The 24,203-nt window shown below is 42.8% G+C and overlaps 1 protein-coding gene across 1 annotated transcript in view; it reads left to right on the top strand.

The window, feature by feature from the left end:
• The window catches only part of PLEKHG2 (pleckstrin homology and RhoGEF domain containing G2), an 86,970-nt gene extending 63,742 nt beyond the window's left edge, over positions 1-23,228 (top strand). The window contains exons 17-20 of the mRNA XM_073641708.1: positions 1,914-1,930; positions 6,074-6,364; positions 9,757-11,056; positions 15,537-23,228. Of these exons, the coding sequence (XP_073497809.1) occupies positions 1,914-1,930; positions 6,074-6,364; positions 9,757-11,056; positions 15,537-17,956 (4,028 nt within the window). The 3' untranslated portion in view covers positions 17,957-23,228. The remainder of the gene's footprint in view (positions 1-1,913; positions 1,931-6,073; positions 6,365-9,756; positions 11,057-15,536) is intronic.
• Positions 23,229-24,203: the final 975 nt, after the last annotated feature.

Below are 24,203 nucleotides of genomic sequence, written 5' to 3' on the forward strand. Positions count from 1 at the left end.
TTTAGGCCGTTTCTTACAGTTCGGTCACAGACATTGACTCCAGTTTCCTGCCATTCGTTCCTCATTTGTTTTGTTGTGCATTTTCTGTTTTGGAGACATATTGCTTTAAGTTTCTGGTCTTGACACTTTGATGTCTTCCTTGGTCTACCACTATGTTTGCCTTTAACAACCTTCCCGTGTTTGTGTTTGGTCCAGATTTTAGACACAGCTGACTGTGAACAACCAACATCTTTTGCAACATTGCGTGATGATTTACCTTCTTTTAAGAGTTTGATAATCCTCTCCTTTGTTTCAATTGACATCTCTCGTGTTGGAGCCATGATTCATTAATTGCAAAAAGAACTTCGGCACTCCATACATGAATATATAAGAAATATTGTATCTAGACTAATGTCACTTTGAAAAATTAAGGTTTTTTGTGCATAATTTGGCCAATTTATGTGTGCCCATCAACCACGACAAGGTCACCTTCGTATGATGGGAAACTACACTACGCTACCACTGGATATGCCACTCTTGGGCTGTAAGCCTGTATGAACAATATGACTCTGCTTGAGCTTTTAACCTACAATGTATGGGCTGGTAGAGCTAGTTAAAACCACCTGTGACTGAATGGGAGGGACACATGGTCAGAAAAAAAGGCTGTCAAACTTCTAGTAGTGTGAACACGTACCTGCTGCAATGTTCCAGGAGCGGAATCCCAAAAATGATTAATAGAAAAAAGAGAGGGGTCGCTCACTGGTCTATTCGTCTAGATACAATATTTCTTATATATTCATGTATGGAGTGCCGAAGTTCTTTTTGCAATTGAGATTACTTTTTTCTTCAGAGCACCCGAATAGACCAGTGAGCGACCCCTCTCTTTTTTCTAGGAGCCATGATTCATGTCAGTCCACTTGGTGCAACAGCTCTCCAAGGTGTGATCACTCCTTTGTAGATGCAGACTAATGAGCAGATCTAATTTGAAGCAGGTGTTAGTTTTGGAAATGAAAATTTACAGGGTGATTCCATAATTTTTTCCTCAGAATTGAGTGATTCCATAATTTTTTCCCTCTGCTTGGTCTGAAAAAAATTACCCTTACTGAGTATCACATTTTTAATCTTGATTTCGTTTAGTGTTTCTTAAGGACCTAAAGTTGCCATTTGAAATGACTTTAGTTTTGTGCCAAGTCTGTGATATGATTTTTTTCAACAACATTAAACAACTGAATGAACATCCTCCGAGCCCGGTGATTCCATAATTTTTGCCAGGGGTTGTATGCTTCAGTCATGCCAGGCGCCCTGATCACCTGGTATTCCCTCCAGTTCAGGGATTGGCAGCTCCATCTACAATCCTGTGCTTGTGCAAAGGGGGCTGGGTTGGTTGGCTGCTGAATACCTAAGCCGGTCTCTTTATATGACTGTTGGCTGTGGCAGAGAGGGGGGCTGGCTTAGCTCTTATATTAAGAAAGTCAGCCCTTTTTTAGCTGGATCTAGTAATATGTGAGTAGGTTTTGGCTATGTAATCCAAGAGTAATATGATGTAGGGGCAGAGACCCTGATTCAAGCGATGTGTCACTTACTGGGCTGCATTCAATAAAATCAATGTTTTATCAGCAGGAGATTATTACTACAGGACTAGGCGTCTTGTGCCTCCTGGACCAGCCACGCCCCCACCTCTGATTGGCAGCTTTCTGGACAGTGTACACAGAAAGCGGCCAATTAGTGGCGTGGGTGGGGGTTACACACAGCTATGCTGCTGAGAAAACTGTGATTCTATCACCCAGTAAACTAAGTGACACATCGCTGGAATCAGGGTCTCTGTCCCAACATCATGCTGCTGTCAGATTACATAGCAAAGACCCGCTGACAGATTCATTGTTTGATAATGTATTCGCAGATTGTTCTAATAGTCTTTTATTTATTTGTTCTAGGTTTGGCGCAGATGAAAGTAAGTTTGTGTAATTATCTTTATTTCTCATTTTTCATGATAACATTTTGCTCTTAGTTTCTTGACACTTTGGCAAACTAAAAAAAAAAAGAAAAATCTTTGCATGTAAAGGATATGGACACCTCCGGAAGCACTTTGTTTTTTTTATTTAAATGCAAGTATTTTTGGCTACATTTTTTTTTAGAATTGGGCTTTATTCATCTTTTGCAACATTTGGAAATTGACAGGTTTGATGTTGAGGATCCATCAGTGAGCTCGTTCTGATGGAAGAGTTTGTAACTCTTTATGTCATTTTCTGAACTTGTCTATGCGGATTTATGACCACAGACCACATCAAGGTTGAATTGAACATTGATGTGGTCATTAATCAGCTAAGAGGCGCTTTAAAAAATAAAATTGTTGCAAAATCTCCCATCAGGGATTCTAAGTTAAAGGGAATCCGTCAGCAGGTGTTTGAGGTGTAATCTGAGAGCAGCATAATGTAGGGGCAGAGACCCTGATTCCAGCGATGTATCACTTAGTTTACTGAGTGCAGCAGTTGTGATGCAATCAGAGTTTTTAGCATTTAGCAGAGCTCAGAAAGCTGGCGCCACCCACAGCACAGCTTTCTGTGTACATTGTATATTGACAGTAAGCTGCTAGTCAGTGCTGGGGGTGTGCTTGGACTGGGAGGCAGTGGTAATCTCCTGCTGATAAAACACTTATTGTATTGAAACAACAACACACAGTCTAGTAAGTGACACATTGCTGGAATCAGGGTCTCAGCTGGAATCAGGGTCATCATCCAGCCCTCAGATTCCATAGCAAAAACCTGCTGAGGGATTCCCTTTACCTCATTCTGCGTCCCGCAATAGACAGTAAAACACAGAGGATATAGAAGGCAAACGGTGCAGAATTTGTAATGAAACCCAATTGCAAAAATAATTTTTAGCTCAAAATACATGAAATAAAGTAAAGAAAAAAAGAAAATGACCTAAGGACGCCATATCCTTTAATGTTAACTTATTATGGTTGTCTCCATCCTCTATAGACATCCTGAGACATATTTGACTGCAGGCTCTCGAAATGTATATTGCAGACTGTATTTCTTATTTTACTGGATTTTTGTACATATAATAGTACAGAAAACTCTGCTTATATCATTATATCATACTATTGAAAAGACACAGGCTTACCACCATTGTGTAGATGGGGCCTGAGGGGATACATTTGTTTTCCTGCTGCATCAGACCCAGCGTGAAAAAGAGAACATTTACTCAACTCTTACTAAAGAAAAAGCAAAGTTCTTTGTCCTTTTTTATCATCAATTTTAGGGGGTCTTCCAAGACTTTGATGACCAATACTCAGGATAGATTATCAATAAACATGAACAACTTTTTTTTAAAAAATTTGACTTTCCTAAAGCAAATTGTCTCTTTAGAAAATAAGAGTACTAGAACTGTAGCGCCACCTATAGGAAGAAGCGAGCCTAAAAGTCACTATCGACTCTCTAACGAGCCTTGTCACATGATTTAGGATTAAACCAAGACCAAAATCTCAATTTGCAGGCACTAAGTCATGTGACAAGGCTCGTTAGAGAGTTGATAGTTACTTTTAGGTGGCGCTCGAGTTCTAGTCCTCTTCCTCTCTGAAGACACAATTTGCCAGAGGAGCATTGCGGCTTAAAAGTCTCCTCACCTCGGCATGTTAGGCTTGACATGTCACTCTCCACAAGGAGAAACATTACCCCCTTGGATCCCGATTTTTGATTAGCGACAAATTGATACACAGTCAATCAAAAGCCCAATTGCTCTAAAAAGACATGTATGACGCTATTTTCTTTTCCTCACACTCTAATCTTCTTTCCTGCTGTGCTGTCACACACTACCTGTACAGGCTCTTCAGTTATTTACGGCTTCCTCTCCCTATCTCTACGGCTAAGCTGTGAGCTCAGACATATCTCACTATACAGATTCACCACAAAATAGCTGCTGCACTCCCTGCCTCTGGCTTTTATACAGACTACAATTGTCCTTTTTTGACTAACTGTGCTATACCATGTGATGTGATAGCTGCAAGGCATTATGGGGAAACCTGCTCAAAATCATGTGATGCTTTTCTGGCTGATGCAATGTCCAATGGCAAATTTTTCAAATGGCATTTGTTTTATCAGATTGTGGGTGGGGCGACATCAGGAACCCCCTCTAATCAGCTGTTATTGTGACCCAAGTGTACAGTACAGACCAAAAGTTTGGACACACCATCTCATTTAAAGATTTTTCTGTATTTTCATGACTATCAAAATTGTACATTCACACTGAAGGCATCAAAACTATGAATTAACACATGTGGAATTATATACTTAACAAAAAAGTGTGAAACAACTGGAAATATGTCTTATATTCTAGGTTCTTCAAAGTAGCCACCTTTTGCTTTGATGACTGCTTTGCACACTCTTGGCATTCTCTTGATGAGCTTCAAGTGGTAGTCACCGGAAATGGTTTTCACTTCACAGGTGTGCCCTGTCAGGTTTAATAAGTGGGATTTCTTGCCTTATAAATGGGGTTGGAACCATCAGTTGTGTTGTGCAGAAGTCTGGTGGATACACAGCTGATAGTCCTACTGAATAGACTGCTAGAATTTGTATTTTGGCAAGAAAAAAGCAGCTAAGTAAAGAAAAACGAGTGGTCATCATTACTTTAAGAAATAAAGGTCAGTCAGTGCGAAAAATTGGGCAAACTTTGAAAGTGTCCCCAAGTGCAGTTGCAAAAACCATCAAGCGCTACAAAGAAACTGGCTCACATGAGGACCGCCCCAGGAAAGGAAGACCAAGAGTCACCTCTGCTTCTGAGGATAAGTTTATCCGAGTCACCGCAGGTTAACAGCAGCTCAGATTAGAGACCAGGTCAATGCCACACAGAGTTCTAGCAGCAGACACATCTCTACAACAACTGTTAAGAGGAGACTTTGTGCAGCAGGCCTTCATGGTAAAATAACTGCTAGGAAACCACTGCTAAGGACAGGCAACAAGCAGAAGAGACTTGTTTGGGCTAAAGAACACAAGGAATGGACATTAGACCAGTGGAAATCTGTGCTTTGGTCTGATGAGTCCAAATTTGAGATCTTTGGTTCCAACCACCGTGTCTTTGTGCGACGCAGAAAAGGTGAACGGATGGACTCTACATGTCTGGTTCCCACCGTGAAGCATGGAGGAGGAGGTGTGATGGTGTGGGGGTGCTTTGCTGGTGACACTGTTGGGGATTTATTCAAAATTGAAGGCATACTGAACCAGCATGGCTACCACAGCATCTTGCAGCGGCATGCTATTCCATCCGGTTTGCGTTTAGTTGGACCATCATTTATTTTTCAACAGGACAATGACCCCAAACACACCTCCAGGCTGTGTAAGGGCTATTTGACCAAGAAGGAGAGTGATGGGGTGCTACGCCAGATGACCTGGCCTCCACAGTCACCAGACCTGAACCCAATCGAGATGGTTTGGGGTGAGCTGGACCGCAGAGTGAAGGCAAAAGGGCCAACAAGTGCTAAGCATCTCTGGGAACTCCTTAAAGATTGTTGGAAGACCATTTCCGGTGACTACCTCTTGAAGCTCATCAAGAGAATGCCAAGAGTGTGCAAAGCAGTCATCAAAGCAAAAGGTGGCTACTTTGAAGAACCTAGAATATAAGACATATTTTCAGTTGTTTCACACTTTTTTGTTAAGTATATAATTCCACATGTGTTAATTCATAGTTTTGATGCCTTCAGTGTGAATGTACAATTTTCATAGTCATGAAAATACAGAAATATCTTTAAATGAGGTGTGTCCAAACTTTTGGTCTGTGCTGTACATAGCTGGTTTAGCACAGTGCCATACACTGTGTAGTGGCCATTCTCAGGTACTGTAGCCCAGTTCCATTTGAAGTGAATAGGATCTGAGCTGCAGTACCTGACAATGGCCACTCCACAGTGTGCGGCGCTGTAGTGCTCTTTATGCAGTATTGAATTCCAGCCGCTGAGTGATCTGCAAAGAGCTGAGAAATGTCCTGGACAAACCCAGCCCTACTAAAAAGTTGAATGGTCTAATTAACGTTCTACTTCTAGTAAATAGTTCTCTCGAAAATAAGAGGAGTGGTCCAGTGTTTCTTTCTTTTTACCCTCCAGCACGCGGGCAGCGAGGGGGAACTTTTCCCATCCACTACTTCTCTTCAGTCTTTGGACAGCATATGTACTCTGGAGTCTTGTATCCTGGAGGCCACAGGGGAAGGTGAAGGCTGTGAGGACAATGCCGATGACTCGGCCTTCTGTTTACCAGAAGACGCTCTTTCTGGTAGCCTTTCCATCACAGATGAAATAATGGAGCTGCTGAACCAGAGAGGTCTCCGGACCGAGCCGATCAATGGCGAAACCAAGGCTTCAGCAATGGAACGGGCAAAGCCTGACGAGAAAGAGCAGGTATCTCTCTGGGACTGAACCTCCCACTATCTCTGTACAACATGGGGGGGGGCAGAGGATGATAATTAGCAAAAGTCGATGCTTGTAAGTACAGGTAGAGCCAGTAAAAGGGATCAGATTATAAAGAGAGTAGAGCTGGGTTACTCAACCCACCAATCTGTGGCCCCTCAACCATCAGGATCCAGGCATGCTTGCAGTTGATTAAAAGGACATGGCTGTCAGAGGATAGCTGCATCTGATGCCAAGAACAGAGTGCCCCCATTAGATGGCAGATCAGTGACGGCCAAGGAAGATATATGAGAGTGCCCTCTAGTGGAGGGGGCTGTGAAGAACAGGGGCAGGTAAGAGTTAACTGCACTGTGTGGTTGGTACTGGTGTGAGGGCACTGTTATTGGGGGGCACTGTGTGAATGACACTGTTATCAGGGGCACTGTGTGACTGGCACTGTTATCGGGGGCACTTTGTGATTGACACTGTTATCGGGGGGCACTGTGTGATTGGCACTGTTATCGGGGGGCACCGTGTGGTTGGCACTGGTGTGAGGGCACTGTTATTGGGGGGCACTGTGTAATTGGCACTGTTATTGGGGGCACTGTGTGATTGGCACTGTTATGGGGGGGCACTGTGTGGTTGGCACTGGTGTGAGGGCACTGTTATCGGGGGGCACTGTGTGGTTGACACTGGTGTGAAGGCTCTGTTATCGGGGGGCACTGTGTGGTTGGCACTGTTATGGGGGGGCACTGTGTGGTTGGCACTGGTGTGAGGGCACTGTTATCGGGGGGCACTGTGTGGCTGGCACTGTTATCTGGGGCACTGTGTGGTTGGCACTGGTGTGAGGGCACTGTTATCGGGGGGCACTGTGTGGTTGGCACTTGTGTGAATGCACTTTTATCGGGGCGCACTGTGTGGTTGGCACTGAGTGGTTGGTACTCTTATTGGGGGGCACTGTGTGATTGGCACGGTTATCGGGGGCACTGTGTGATTGGCACTGTTATCGGGGGGCACTGTGTGGTTGGCACTGGTGTGAGGGCACTGTTATTGGGGGGGCACTGTGTGGTTGGCACTGTTATCGGGGGGGCACTGTGTGGTTGACACTGGTGTGAGGGCAGTGTTATTGGGGGGCACTGTGTGGTTGACACTGGTGTGAGGGCACTGTTATTGGGGGGCACTGTGTGGTTGGCACTGGTGTGAGGCCACTGTAATCGGGGGGCACTGTGTGGTTGGCACTGGTGTGAATGCACTGTTATCGGGGGGCACTGTGTGATTGGCACTGTTATTGGGGGGCACTGTTATCGGGGGCACTGTGTGGTTGGCACTGTTATCGGGACGCACTGAGTGGTTGGCACTGTTATCGGGGGGGCACTGTGTGGTTGGCACTGGTGTGAGGGCACTGTTGTCGGGGGGCACTGTGTGGTTGGCACTGGTGTGAATGCACTGTTATCAGGGGGGCACTGTGTGATTGGCACTGTTATTGGGGGGCACTGTGTGGTTGGCACTGTTATCGGGGGCACTGTGTGGTTGGCACTGTTATCGGGACGCACTGAGTGGTTGGCACTGTTATCGGGGGGGGTCACTGTGTGGTTGGCACTGGTGTGAGGGCACTGTTGTCGGGGGGCACTGTGTGGTTGGCACTGGTGTGAATACACTGTTATCGGGGGGCACGGTGATTGGCACTGTTATCGGGGGGCACTGAGTGGTTGGCACTGTTATCGGGGGGGGGGGGCACTGTGTAGCTGTAAGAGTTTTCTTTTAAGAAACTTAAAGAAAATATACCAAGAAAACCGGTTCCTGTGTTATATTTAGTGCAGCCCATTCCTCCCTACCTAAAAAAATAAAAAATAAATACAATTTTACAACGCAATATATTCATGACACTCAATAGAGTATAACTTGTTCGTCAAAACATAAGCACACACAAATTAAAAAGTTAGGACTCTTTAAAAGAAGTGAAAATAGATAAATTGCTGCGTCTTCAATGCCCAAATAGATTCTTCCTTAGGGCGTTAAAGGAAACGCGTCATCAGAAAAAAAACACACTGGTGAAATTAAAATTTTATGCTAAATGTTTTTTTTTTTTTCATCTTTTGACAATTTTAATTTTTCATATCATTAGCTACATTAAAAAAAATAAGTCTAAAAATGCTCACATTGGTCATTAGACTTATGATTAGACTCATAGTTCCTGTTGGGCACATGGACATGTGAATTGTATTATACAGGAGGAGGTGAGCGGTGACATCACCTATAGTGACTGGCGGATCCTGTGCTATCTACTGTATATAGAGGTGTTATCAGTCATTGTACAGGAGGAGGAGGAGGTGAGCTGTGACATCACTTATTGTGAATGGTGGCTCCTGTGTTATCTACTGTATGTCGAGGTGTTATCAGTCATTGTACAGGAGGGGGTGAGCTGTGACATCACCTATTGTGAATGGTGGATCCTGTGTTGTCTACTGTATATAGAGGTGTTTTCAGTCATTGTACAGGAGGAGGAGGTGAGCTGTGACATTATCTATTGTGAATGGTGGATCCTGTGTTATCTACTGTATATAGAGGTGTTATCAGTCATTGTACAGGAGGAGGAGGAGGAGAGCTGTGACATCATCTATTGTGAATGGAGGATTCTGTGTTATCTACTGTATATAGAGGTGTTATCAGTTATTGTACAGGAGGTGGAGGAGGTGAGCTGTGACATTACCTATTGTGAATGGTGGATCCTGTGTTATCTACTGTATATAGAGGTGTTATCAGTCATTGTACAGGAGGAGGTGAGCTGTGACATCATCTATTGTGAATGGTGGATCCTGTGTTATCTACTGTATATAGAGGTGTTATCAGTCATTGTACAGGAGGAGGTGAACTGTGACATCACCTATTGTGAATGGTGGATCCTGTGTTATCTACTGTATATAGAGGTGTTATCAGTCATTGTACAGGAGGAGGTGAGCTGTGACATCATCTATTGTGAATGGTGGATCCTGAGTTATCTTTAATTGTTTTCTAATCATTTATAATTGTAACTGTCTGATAATGAGAACAGCTGAAAAATATTTTGTACCTGACAGGAAGTATGACTCTAGTGGCCAATGTGTAAATTGCAAGATTTCTGGTATTTTTTTTAGTTTAGTCCTTTTGAAAATTGAAAAACAAAAACATTGTCAAAAATTAAAAATATACCGTTTATTTACCATAAAATTAGATTTAAACAATAGGTCATTTTCTGATAATACATGCCCTTTAAGGTTTCATTGCCGCCTACAACTTGACTATGTGGCCATCAACATCAGAAAATGTTGTACATCTCTGCCTTAAACAGTTATTGACTTCACCGAACCATCTAAATAACAATTTGTCTCAAATAAACACAAATAATATGTTCTTCCTTCTTCTAGGAATCTGAAACCAGAGAGCTGAGACAATGCAGATCCTCAGAAGATCTTGCTCAGACAAGTTCTGCCTCACTTGGTGAGACACCAGAAGTATGCGCGAGTGGTGATTTTGCTTCCTTGGACTCCGCGGATGAACTGAGACATTTAGAGTCCAATCAAGATGGTCATGAGGTTTCTTCAGACAAAGACTTCCAGAACAAAGAGAATGGAGAATCCCCTGTGGAGAATACTCAGTTGGAAGTAGCCGGTGACACCGTCATCTGCAGAATGGATGACCCGAAACTTGAGAAGGTTCAGCTCTCAGTATTGCCCGGTGAAGATGAGGATGAATCTTCTAAGACTAAAGAGAAGGATGAAGGAAAGGAAGTTTCAGAACTACAAGATAAAGGGAAGATTGTCCCGGGAAAGAAAGAAAAAAATATAAAGGTTAAAAGAGATTCCACCCTGACCCCGGATGATCGGCTATTAATTGAAAGGATCAAAAATTACTATGAGACTGCAGATGCCGGAGCATCGTATCTGAGTAAAGAGGAAAGCATTTCCTACATTCCCACCGGTGTGGTTAAAGACTCTATCCTGAGATTCAATTACATTCTGCAGCAAGAGGTCAAAAAAGATCGTGAAAAGAGCAAATGCAAGACAAATGGGTGCGCTACAGAGTCAAAGCCAGCAAACTGCCACCGGAAACCACCGTACCAAGCCGCTGAAGTAGCCAAAATCAGAGCAGAATCGAACAAAGACGGATCGGAGCAGGAATCAGAGTACAAATCCTGTGCCGAGATACGAAAGGCCTGGAAAGAAAAGGAGAAGCCAAGCAATGAAGAAATGGAACGAGTGCTGAAAAGAGGGAAACTGAGGAACAAAGATATGGAAGAACCCGGTGGTGAGCTGGTCATCGTTGAAGAATCTGATTTAGAAACTGGAAATCAGTCGCCAAGAGAAAATCCTCAGAAGAGAGAATCGGTGAAGGAACCACAGAAAGTCACTTTGGAAGAAAATACCAACAAGCAGGACATTCAGGTGAAGACCAGATGCGAGAATTTGCCTACTGACACGAATAAACCTACTTTCTGTTCTTCCAGTATTAGCCTCTATGACGCGGATGATATATGTCTCATTGAAAACTCAGAGAAAATAATTAACAAAGTGCAACTGCTGGCGAAGATGTACAGTGAGAAGATTGGCCGGATGAAGACTCAGAAGAAGAACGGGGGCACCAAAACACCGGAGGCTCAGAAGAAAGCGTCAGTAAAGACCCAACCTCAGGTCATGGAGGAAAGCACCGGTGACACAAGAGTGACAGGTAGGGATAACAGGAGGGTCGTGATATGTCTTATACAGAGTGTCACATGCAAGGATGTCAAAAAGTATGATATCCACGGGCAGCATGAAATAGTGGTAGGTGCCCCGATTACATGACACAATCATCCCTGGCGCTCAGCTACGTATTTCCTGTTCAGGGAAAATCATCATAGAATCATAGAATGGTAGAGTTGGAAGGGACCTCCTGGGTCATCTGGTCCAACCCCCTGCTCAAAGCAGGATTCACTAGATCATCTCAGATAGATGTCTGTCCAGCCTCTGTTTGAAGACGTCCATTGAAGGGGAACTCACCACCTCTCGTGGCCACCTGTTCCACTCATTAATCACCCTAACTGTCAAAAAGTTTTTTCTAATATCTAATCTGTGTCTCCTCCCATTTAGTTTCATCCCATTGCTTCTAGTCTTTCCTTGTGCAAATGAGAATAAAGATGATCCTTCTACAATGTGACAGCCCTTGACATATTTGTAGACAGCTATTAAGTCTCCTCTCAGTCTTCTTTTTTGCAAGCTAAACATTCCCAAATCCTGCAACCGTTCCTCATAGGACATGGTTTGCAGACCAGTCACCATTCTGGTCGCTCTTCTCTGAACTTGCTCCAGTTTGTCTATGTCTTTTTTAAAATGTAGTGCCCAAAACTGTACACAGTATTCCAGATGAGGTCTGACCAAAGAGGAGTAAAGACCGATAATGACTTCACGTGATCTAGACTGTATGCTTCTGTTAATACATCCCAGAATTGTATTTGCCTTTTTTGCTGCTGCATCACACTGTTGACTCATGTTCAGTCTATGATCTATTAGTATACCTAAGTCTTTTTCACATGTACTGTTGCTTAGCTCTATTCCTCCCATTCTGTATATGCTTTTTTCATTTTTATTGCCCAGATGTAGTACTTTGCATTTTTCCCTGTTAAAAACCATTCTGTTGGTTGCTGCCCACTGCTCCAGTTTATTTAGGTCTTTTTGAATCCTCTCTCTCTCTTCTCTAGTATTAGCTATCCCTCCTAGCTTTGTGTCATCAGCAAATTTAATCAGTTTACCCTCAATTCCTTCATCTAAATCATTGATAAACATGTTGAACAATACAGGTCCCAGGACGGAGCCCTGTGGTACCCCACTTGAGACATTCATCCAGCTGGATGTGAAGCCATTTACAACCACCCTTTGAGTCCGATCACTAAGCCAGTTATGAATCCACCTAACAGTTGCCTGGTCCATTGCATACTTGGTCATTTTTTCAATAAGGATGGTGTGAGATACTTTGTCAAATGCTTTGCTGAAGTCAAGATATACTATATCTACAGCATTTCCCTGATCCACCCAGTCAGTGATTCTGTCATAGAAGGAAATTAAGTTAGTCTGACATGACTTGTTAGTTACAAACCCATGCTGACTCTGGTTAATCACTTCATTCTTATCCATGTACTTACATACATGTTGTTTAATAATTTGTTCAAAGATCTTTCCTGGTATAGAAGTCAGACTCACCGGCCTATAGTTCCCTGGGTCCACCTTCTTCCCCTTTTTGAAGATAGGAACAACATTTGCTCTTCTCCAGTCTTCTGGGACTTCTCCTGTTCTCCAAGAATTTTCAAAGATTATGGAGAGTGGTTCTAAAATTTCTTCTACGATCTCCTTCAGTACTCTGGGGTGTAATTCATCTGGACCTGGAGACTTGAACTCATTTATGTTAGCTAAATATTCCCTCACAATCTTTCTGTTTACAGTTAACTTGGATTCCTCTATTCCTTTAAAAGGACAGTGAAGATCAGTTGATGTTACATTTTCTTTCTGAGAGAAAACAGATGCAAAATAGGAATTAAAAAGTTCGGCCTTCTCAACATCCTCTCTTACCATTTCTCCATTTTCATCCTGTAAAAATCCTATAGCATCTTTGACTTTTCTTTTACTTTTGACATACCCCCAAAATCCTTTTTTATTGCTTTTGACATCTCTTGCAAGCCTTAATTCATTGTCAGCTTTAGCCAACCTGATACGTGCCCTGCAGGATCTGCAGACTGCATTATAATCTTCTTTAGATATGCCTCCCTCTTTCCATTTAATAAACATTTCTTTCTTTCTTTTTAGCATGTGTTTAAGTTCTGTGTTCATCCATCCTGGTTTCCTTAAATGCTTCCCATTCTTCCTACTTTTCGGGATTGTTAACGATTGTGCTTTGAGAATCTCATTTTTAAAAATTTCCCATTCTTCCTGGACATTTTTGTCCTTAAGGACATCCAGCCATTGGATCCCTCCTATTCTCTTTCTGAGTCTCTTAAAATCTGCCTTTCTAAAATCTAACCTTGAAGTCTGAGTCTTCACATGTCTTCCTCCTCTAGTTATCCAAAATTCTATAATAGCATGATCGCTGCCTCCTAGGGTCCCAGCCACCTTTACCTCCTCAACCATTTCCTCCCTGTTTATAAGGATTAGATCCAAAGTAGCAGATCCCCTTGTTTTCTCCCCTACCTTTTGGAAGATAAAGTTGTCAGCAAGAGAGGATAAGAATTTGCTTGACCTGTTAGTTTTACTTGAGAGAGATTCCCAACAAATGTCTGGATAGCTGAAATCTCCCATGACCACTACGTCATATTTTTTGGAGAACTTGGTCATTTGATACATAAAGAGTTCATCCATATCTTCAGCTTGCCCAGGTGGCCTGTAGTAAATGCCTACAATGGTGTCCTTTCCGTTGTTCTCTCCTTGTATTCTTACCCAAACAGTTTCCACAGAACTCCCAGTCTCTGAAGCTTCAATCTCTGTGCAGATATACGCTTTTCTAACATACAATGCAACACCTCCTCCTCGTTTATCAAGTCTGTTTCTTGCAAATAAGTTGTATCCTTTTAGCCTTTTATTCCAATCATGGTGTATCGTCCCACCAAGTTTCAGTGATTCCAATGACATCATATTCCTTTTCCTGCATTAGTAGTTCCAATTCTCCTTGTTTGTTGCCCATGCTTTGTGCATTTGTATAAAAACATTTTAGTTTGTGATTGGTTTCTCTTCCTCCCATATTTTTATTATTTAAATTGTTTTGTCTTTGTTCTTCCTTTCCACTTCCAGTAGCAGAGATCTCAATAGTATTTGTCAGCTGTATGGCTTTTTCTGGCCTTTTGCTTCCCTTCCCACATTGTTCTAGTTTAAAGCTCTTCTGATGAGTGTAGCAAGGCGACTTCCAAATACATGTTTTCCAGTCTTCGTAAGGTGCACCCCATCTCTAGCAAGTAGTCCATCGTATAGGTAATTCATTCCGTGATCCAGAAATCCAAATCCTTGTTGACGGCACCATCGACGTAGCCAGTTGTTCACCTGTAGAATCTTATTCCACCTCATTGTTCCATGGCCATCCACTGGGAGGATGGATGAGAAGACCACCTGCGCTCCCAATTCTTTCACTTTCTTGCCTAAGTCTTCAAAGTCACTGCAGATGGTTTCCAGGTCCTTTCTTGCGGTGTCATTTGTCCCCACATGTATTAGCAGGAATGGGTAGTGATCTGTAGGTCTGAAGAGTCTTGATATCCTGTCAGACACATCTTTAATTTTTGCTCCTGGAAGACAGAACATATCTCTTGAGGTTATGTCTGGTCTGCAGATAGCGGCCTCTGTTCCTCTTAACAGGGAATCCCCCATGACCACCACTCTCCGTTTTTTCTTCACAACATTCTTCTTTCTCCATCCAGGAGGATTCTGAGGGCTTACAAGGTTATTCATTGCTGGCAAAGTCTTATTTTGCTGTATTTCTTCATGGTTCTCCTGCGTGAGAGCCTGGTACTGGTTCCTGAGCAGTATGGGTGCTGACTGCCTCTCGATCCTCCTGCTTCTGTGGGTCACATGCTTCCATTCCTCTGTTTCGTCAGGTGCAGTTAGAATTTCTTCTCTTTCTGAATCATGAAGAGATAATTCTGCTCTGTCTAAGAACTCTTCACCTTATAAATGGTCTTCTATGTAGTGCGTGGTTGCACCTGGTTTGCCAGAGTAGATCTCCATTCTGTCACATTTAAGTTGGGAACCCTTTCCCCCCTTCTTTAGTCTCGGGAAGATATGTCTACTAGGGGGGTTCCCAATGATTTCTCCTTGCCTGGCTGAACATAACTGACACGTCTTTCCTGAGGAAACGTCAAAGGGAGGACACAATTGGATGTTTCTCCCTGAGCTTTTCCATTATTACAACTCTAAAACACACATACCCGCTAGACCAGAGCCTTTTGAACCTTGTTCTACATACTGAGCCTCTTCTGATTAGTAGGACATCAGCGTTTCGGCATGATGCAAGCATGACCATATGCCAAGCCTACTAATCAGAAGAGGCACCAGGGAGTCAGCAGGTAGGAGAAGGTTCACAGAGCTCTGATCCAGCCATCACAGACTACCAACATAGGGTCCTGCAAAACTTTTTGCTCAACTGTACATGTCAATATATTTGTTTTTATGCGTGATTTTTTTTTTCCTTCATGTAGAGCCCAAGCTGTATGGACATCTGATGATTCATGAAACTTTGCTTCATATTAATTGCGTTCAAGAAAATGGTGTCATCCATCCAGCAATACGTGAGAGTGCTTTGGATCTTCTCAAGAAGGAGATCTTAATGACTACATACCCTACAAAGGAACAAGTCTCATTACCAAAACCACCTGAAATAGATGAAGTCGTTTTACCAACACCGGAAAGGTCTCCTACAGAAATAAAGGATTGTCAAGAGCTTTCGTTTCTTGTGTGTAAAGAGGGAGAAGAACTACTCATTAATTATGACTCTGCTCCTCAACCAACATCAGCATCCAACGATAACTTGTCAGACAACTTCCATGCACCTAAAACATGCTTGGTAGGCGATAAGGAGACACCTGTGACCTGCGATGGTTTTGAGGAAAGGGAATCTGGTGTAATAGAGATCAAAGTGCCTGAAAAAGTCAACATTTTAATGGCACCAAATACACTTCATGTTGAACCAACACTGGCCATTTCAGAAATCCATGAAGAAAAGCAAATCGAATTATTGACATCCGAGGGATCCAACAACCACTTAAATGCTCTTTACGCTACAAATAAGGCAGGTGAAACTTCTGATGAAGGCCCAGAGACAACGGTTGTCATAAATACGAGGGAACATGTAGATATATCGCAAAAAACTGAAGCTAAAAGTGATGACCCACAAACAGGTCTAGCAACTAGTAATTCGTATGAAACAAACTCCAAAGCTCCTGTAAACACTCCAGAGACTAACAACCATTCAAGCGCAGACTATAACTGTACTGAGTCATACAACAGATCTGAAAGTAACATCTCCGAATCACAAAAAGTCCAGAAAACCAAGGGAGTGTCCTCAGCAGTTATGGATGTGATGCAGCGTCTGCAGCTTGACTCCTCACTTTCTTCTCCATCCCCCAAGAACATAAACACTTCAAACAAACTAAATATGGCGACTCGTTCATCGTCGTTCAAAGGAAACACATCGACGGCCAAAGAATTTCAAGCCATAGCCAAGCCAAAGTCCCAAAATAAAAAACAGCAGGCAGTTGTAGCAACCCCTGGCCTTTTATCTCCTTCCATTTTGCATAGGAAATTGTCTAGAGCAGTAGCAATGTCTAAAAATAACCTTGAGCCTCAGCAGGCCCTTCCAAGAAGACCCCTCATGACAAAGTCTAGAAGTTCAGACAGTGACACACACACTCCGCTCATAAAGTCCCAACCCTCCAATCCTGGCCCGTCACCATACAGAAATTCCCTTTATTCTGGACTTTTACTAAGTGATCCAAAACCTAGAGCCCTTAAAAATACGGCGTTGGCAGAGAACCAAAAAGATGGTGAGCCGAATAAATTGAATTCCAAAATAACACCAAATGAAGTATCACACAAGCCTTTATCGCCAGCCTACCAAAAGGGAAATAATGCTGACAGACCGTTTTGTCTTTCTCCAGGTTCACCAGTCCTCATTGCAATCCCTTGTCCTGCATCCATTAGGCAAACTCCGGCATCCACAGTTTCTGAACCAAATTCACGGGTCCAGTCCCCTCTGACATTACGCTCTAGAATGTTTTCTCCTCCTCCAAGTCAAAACGCAATATGTCCAAAAGCTCCTCGTGTCCCTTCCTTCTCTAAGACAAGAGCATGTTCATTTACGCCTCTCTCCTTTGGTAACTTAGAGCGTTCATCTTCATCATCTGCAAATTCTACTCCAACGTGCACAAGTCCCCCACCTGGACCCTGGTCTCCTGGATTTCCTACCTATTCCAGGAAATCCTGTGGCAGTAATGTACACAGCGCTGGAGACAATCCGATCAGCCCAAGGGCACCATATTCACCTGTCGGGTCCTCGAACGAAGAAAATAATTTTTGGTGTTCGAGCAGATCACCTCCATGTTTGGCTTCTGATTCGAATTCCCATAACACCGGAATCAGTGCTCACGAGTTAACCAGCATCCACTGGCCTGACGTCCGAGAACTACGCACAAAGTACGGGCCCTTCAAAACCCAGAAATCGTCAAGTCTAGAGAAGAAGTATGATTTGAGGTCTCCATCCTCATTCAGGCAATGCAAGTCTCTGGATGAAGGACCAAACCTATTCTTCAACAATATGAGTTCTTTGAATTTCGCAGCTTCACATTCCCCGACGGTAGGGCCTGGCGAAATCATGGAGCTTTATGAAAGTACAGAGAAGTTGGACTCTTCTGACCCAAAAGAAAAATCCACCTTAAAAGCAAGTTATTCTACCACTGTTAACATACAAATCGGTGGTAGTGGCCGAATCGCATCTTTTAGTAATGCTCAGGTGAGTCTAACACACCCCCTTCTGCAAGCTCCAGAGACACTCTCTTCAAGGAAGATAAACATTAATGGAAGCACCTTAGAGCATAAAAATGTGAATTACAGGAAAAAATGAGGAGGGAGGGGGAGGTCTTCAGTATAAGACACATGATCTCTAGAGGAACAATGAAGAACAATGATACATGCCAAAGATAAGTCACAATATTTTACCAGTCTGCACTTTCTATGTAGAGCATTGTTATCATGTGCCAATATGGCGGACCACAAGTCTGTCGAACAGAAGGACTTAATATTAGTAGTTTCATTGATATTGCACTTAATGATCTGTCTGAAGGTCTTTGTATTGCCAAACGTACCCTAAAGAAAACATATTAACCCTCTGTACATACCCTACATCCACCCCATCAACATGGACGTGAGACGATCTTTTATGACGGTCATTTTATCGCGTTGTGTTGTCTCTTAGTACAGGGCATAATAGATAACCTTATGATGTAGAAATCACTGATTATACTCGTAAATATACCATCTAGAAAAACCAAAAATATTCATAATTCAGAAAGTTGTGTTGCGATTGAGCTCTTACTCCTGGTGAATGTTCTTTCTTCACCAGATCAATGTTGGACTCCTCTTGTCCATCAAAACATAACGACTTAAGGGTAAATTCAGCCAAAGTTTGATTCACGTAGGTTCTTCTGCTTGACCTTCTAGGTGCTGGTGTAGAAACGTCAGGGCCTGGGACATCCAGGAGAACCACTTCTGGTGGGCTGCTCCGACACTTGTACACAAAGGGTATTTTCATTCGAAAACATCAGTTTTGTGTCTTTCATCGTTTATGCCATAACATCCTGGGTTTACGTGAAACAACATCAGCTAATTTTAACTGATACAAGTCGTACCAGCAGTATATAAAGCCATGATTCTGGAATACAGGAAAGACTCAAGGTTTTCTCCGTGAAGAAATATTTGTTACTTACTGAAAGGTCTGTAATAACTTTTGGTCTTAAAGCCAAGCACATAGTCAACTGTGTCTGCTACGAGAAAAGAAGGGAACAGCATTGTAACTTTCCTAAAAAAAACCTCCCATTATCCAAATTCCATCATGCATGAGCAAACTGAAGACAAAGCAATTAAAATTCTCATTAGCATACGCATCCCATCAGCAGGCCAAAAACTCTTCTAGCTATGGCCTGTACCCAAGGGAAAACGCCCAACATGGTGTAACCATTGGACCATGGTAGTGTGTGGCCAAATGTAAATTAGACTTATGATCATAATATGAGGTCCGAGCTCCCTGACGGAGCATCTGGAGATGAGATATCCATTTGGGACAATCCTTTTAATTTAATAAGAAAAAACTCTGTAACTATGTTTATTTACATATCTGTGTCTCAGTATGTGTTACGTTCTTCAGCTGCATTTATAATTCTACAAGCTTCAGAGCCGACATTTCCCAGCAGACCCTGCACAGGAATGTAATATATGCAAAAGTCCTCGTTGGTGCTCAGATATATGTGTCAGCAGAACTATGAATGCAGCTCTGGAGTGTAAAACGTTCTGTCACTGAGGATTAGTGAGTGATGAAGAAGGAGTGACCAACTTTTTAGACCTCCAGACACATTTTTAAAGGTATCATGGCAGATACTTATGAAGGTCTATTGTATTGTGGGGGGGTTCTACGTTGGTAAGAAGGCGACATTTTGCCTCAATAATTTGTCGTACTATCAGATAAGGAACCTATAGTGAATAAACATGCAGGCTTGGTCAAGAATACATATTTATAGAGAGGTCGGAGGAGATATCAGCCAAATTACGCTTTTTTTCTGACATGTCCGGCCAAACTTAAGGTGTTCATACACACAAGGTCGGCCTAATATGTTGCACTGGCCAACTGTCTTAAGTGTCTACAGGTGTGCTTCTTCCCAGACAATAGATACGAGATGCGTCCTTGGTCAAGGGGAGTCGGGATCTATAGCTGTCGGATAAACAAGCATTTGGACGCCAGCTATTAAAAGTTGACTGTCATCTCTTCCACCACCGTTTTTCACCAACTAGACCGATAATTTACCGTACGGTGAAATCCGGGGCAGATGTTGCATCCGCCATATTCTGAGCACTTATGGTTTTTACACAATAGTTTTTATCCGTTTATACTGTCATTTTAGCACTTCACAGAGGGGAGTAATATCTCTACCATAGGAGCAGCTTAAATCAAACGCTGAAAAAACACAACCCAACGTTTACACGTCCTCGGAGAATCTCAAGTCACGTCTTTGTAACCAATACCTCCAATAAGTAGCGGTGCTTACATTTAAGAATTGCAAAAAAACGTGCAAAGGGAAAACTAATGAATAGATGTTCGTCCATTGTTATGACTAGGACAAAGGCGATCAAATATGTCTCACGTGTCTCAAGTGGTGGAGCTATATGGAAATTGAACACTTGCTGCCAAGTTCTTCCCACAGGAACTGATCTCTAGGCATCCTCACCAGCAGTAGATAAGCCCTCTAAAACAAAGTGGGCAACCCCTTTAAGATTCAGAAAAAAAGGTGACAAAGTTGGTGGCAAGTTTAGAGAATGTAGAAACCCGGGAGATGCGATGTAAGGTATGTGTGCGGTAGTTAGACTCGGCTTAAGAATGTGATTCTGCTCTGTCCTGGGAACAGTTCACTTTAAAGGGGTTGTTAACTGTCCACAGGATACATAATAAATGTGTGATCGTTGGGGCGGTCCGGCTGCTGAGATCTTCCACTAATCCCAAAAACCAGGAGTTGGGTCCCAAAGTCCAGTATTTGAATGGAGGGGCAGTGAGCATGTGCGACTAGAACTCTAGATAGCCATAGTCGCACATGCTCACTGACGCTCTGGCCACACATGGGACCTGCAATCGGCCCCTCAGACATATCACTTAGTGGCAGGCCATTCTGGATAATATTTGCAAGTTCGGTTGGTCCAAACGCTCTAATAAACTCTTTGGAGAGAAGTTATTTGGGACAATCCCTTTAATTTAGAATGAAAAACTCTAAATGTATGTGTGTTATATTCCGGAGCTGTATTCGCATTTCTACATGCTTCAGAGCTGACATCTCCTGGCAACCCCAGCTGACTCTTATAATGTAGACAAAAGTATTCCTCTGCCTATTCAGTGCACAATTTACTTGTTGGGCATGTGTCAGCAGAACTACGAATGCAGCTCTGAATTATAATATACAGGTTGTAACTTGGGATCGGCACAAGGTGAAGAAATAACGAGCAACTTTTTTTTACACCTCTAGCCAGTTTTTGGAGGCAGCAACGAAAGTGAGTGAAGCTCAGCATGAGGAGGGGGACAGCAGGCGTCTCTTAATGTATATTTGGCGTAAAATACCCAGCACCCTCCAGTGTAAGATTAACAGATAAAACACCAGTCTTCCTACATTTTCCCCTTAGTGTCTGGACATTCGCATCCAGTGAAAATACAATCCTTAGAGACATTTTTAGCTGACTTTGCTCGAGGAAACTCATACAAATGGCTTAAGTCGGTCATAGGAGGGGATCCCAGGCAGGTGAACCCCTGATGATGTCTGCACAAAACAACCCCTTAAAATAGTTCTGGGCACCCACTTTAATTTTTTTACTATGGGCCTAAAAACTATCAAGCAGGTAGTTGCTAACCCGGCCTGTTCTACCCAGTGCTGGCTCAGATCAGTCCTCCTGTTGCGATTCAGCTGCTCCACGTCAGCAGAGCAACTCTTCTGCACTGCTGTCGGCGTGGTGACAGCCGATGTCACACTGATTGACAGTGGGCTCCCTGCAGTTAGGCGGTGGGGAGCCGGCTGTCAGTCAACATGATGTCAGCAGTCAACAGAGCAGAGCGGAAGAGAAGCTGCTGCCCAGCAGAAGCAGGCGTGAGTGGTCTGTGACCATGCAATGCCAGCAGAGATCGGTGCTGAGCACAATAGGCAGGTAGGTAACAATCACCTGCCTAGGCCCGTAGTATAAAGATTAAATAGTCCTGGATAAACCCCTTTAACTAATCATCACTGAAGTTACAACTCTGTGTCGAGACACTGAGTCACTCAGCTCTGCCTCTCTCACAGCAGGAAATCCCAGCACAATCCAAAGCCACGCAGCCAATATATATTCAATAGGGAAACCCTCATCCAGCAATTATTACAGCCTTGCATATAACAGGCCCCATACACATTAGACTAAAGTCATCTGAACCCGCCGATAACAGTTCAATGTGAACAGGGACCTCCCGACAGATGATGTAGAGAAGGATCCAAGCTGTTGGATTTCCAGTAGCCGATCCTGTTGTTCTCCGGTGAGATAAGCCGGCGCTAGAGGAGTCTGGCAGTGGGTCTCTCAGAGAAAACATGGGCGCTCAGCCGAATATTCCTGTGTGTGCTGGAGTCGGGAGAGAGAGTTGATTGTTTGGCGGAGTTATCTAATATGTATGGGGGGCTTTATGTTGTTGCATCGTAATAATAATAAGCACTTCCCCATGTAAATCCATATCGTCTTTCCCCTGTGATGCGTAAAAAAAGACTGGAGAATTCGCCCTAAAATTATTTAAAAAGAAAATGCAATACAGTCAAAGAGGGGCACAAAACAAATGATACAATGCAATAGTGCAGGATTAGAAAAAAAAATGTCACCCGTCTACAGCTTGTGTCTCACACTGCAAATCTGCTCCATTGAAGTGATGGTTGCAGAACTGCAATACCACACATGACCTGTCCACAGGGGTGGTGCTGTGTTCGGTAGAGAGCAGCCATGTCTTTCTTATCCCAGACAACCCCTTTAATATGTATTACATCTTTATTAACTCATGTTCAGGTGTATTTGTGAAGGCACTCACCCTGCAATTTTGCATATAATGGTACCACAATCAAGAAAACGTATCGTACATGAGACTGTCAGACCAACACTGACTTCATATATACTATTTTTAAGCTTTTGTCTTAAAAGCCAACGTCTGTCATGGAGACTCCATAAATAACAAATCAATCAGCACACTACCAGCAAATTTGGGTTGACAAGCGCTCGCCCTTTAGGCTGCATTACAATAGGGTTATGGGGGGGGGGGGGGGGGGGGGACACACACATTCACTCTGTGGCATTGTACAGTAGAACATTTGTGGACCAATATTACTCCACTTCCAAAAGGTACGTAGCAATAGTGTGCTGTGATTTCACATATTCTTGGCCTCCATTGTGATATCAGGCTGTACTATGGACTGAACCCCGGGGTCTCTATACTGGGGTGGTGTAAAATAAACTCACCCGTGTAAATAACTATGAGCAGTTATTAATCCTCATTACTTGTTGGCTCATTTTATATAAGTGTACATTACATGTCTGTAATCGTTTTGTATTGTCAATAAAAGAAGCTCTTACCATTACCAGAATCCCTCTGTGCTCGTATATTTCATGTACCTACTAGAAAGAAGTCCCATGCAAACTGCCAAGAGCGATGCACATGCCCCGGTACATCACCGGAGTCCCCACAGTTTTGTATTGTGAACCCACTTGTGGCAAAATCCTATGAAATACTTAAATGAAATCTGTCACCCCCTGGGACATATATAACCTATTAATATGGGCATACAGGTGATAGAAAGGTTAAACTAGTCCTACCTGTATGACTCATATTAGCGGGCTTGTAGTTGAGAAATCTTACTTTATTTCTTTATGCTAATGATTTCTTCCACGCTCCGAGGTGTATGGTGCCCGGAAGAAACCCCCGCCTCCTGTCTTTATTATTATAATACCTTCCCCCTCCCACGCACATCACAGCGCCCTGTGACATGAGGTTGTGGCGCCAGAATCCCACGCCCTGCACTTCCTCCACAATCCGTATCTCTTCCTCCCTTCTATGGGCAGTGTATTCAGGGATCTTCTGCGCAGGCATTGGAGAGTCACTGCAACTTCCGCTCCAGTGCCCTCCGGCATGCGTGACTATAAGGTGCTTCCTCCCTGCATAGTCGTCGCTAGTAACTATATATATATATATATATATATATATATATATATACATACATATATATATACATACATATATATATACATACATATATATACATATATATACATATACATATATACATACATACATATATATATATATATATATACACATACATACACACACACACATAGTTACTGGTGATGACTATACAGGTTGCACCGGAGCCTGGAAGAGATGATTAGCATAAAGAAATAAAATAAGATTTCTCAACGACACTGCTAATATGAGGCATACAGGTAGAACTAGTTTAACATTTCTATCACCTGTATTAATAGATGATATACGTTCCAGTGGGTGACAGATTCCCTTTAAGAATTTTATAGGGTTTATTTATTTTACTCACTTATAC

Source organism: Phyllobates terribilis, unplaced genomic scaffold (assembly GCF_046119375.1).
Source record: "Phyllobates terribilis strain yellow unplaced genomic scaffold, ASM4611937v1 Scaffold_7__3_contigs__length_470593459, whole genome shotgun sequence".
NCBI classification, from domain to species: Eukaryota; Metazoa; Chordata; class Amphibia; order Anura; family Dendrobatidae; genus Phyllobates; species Phyllobates terribilis.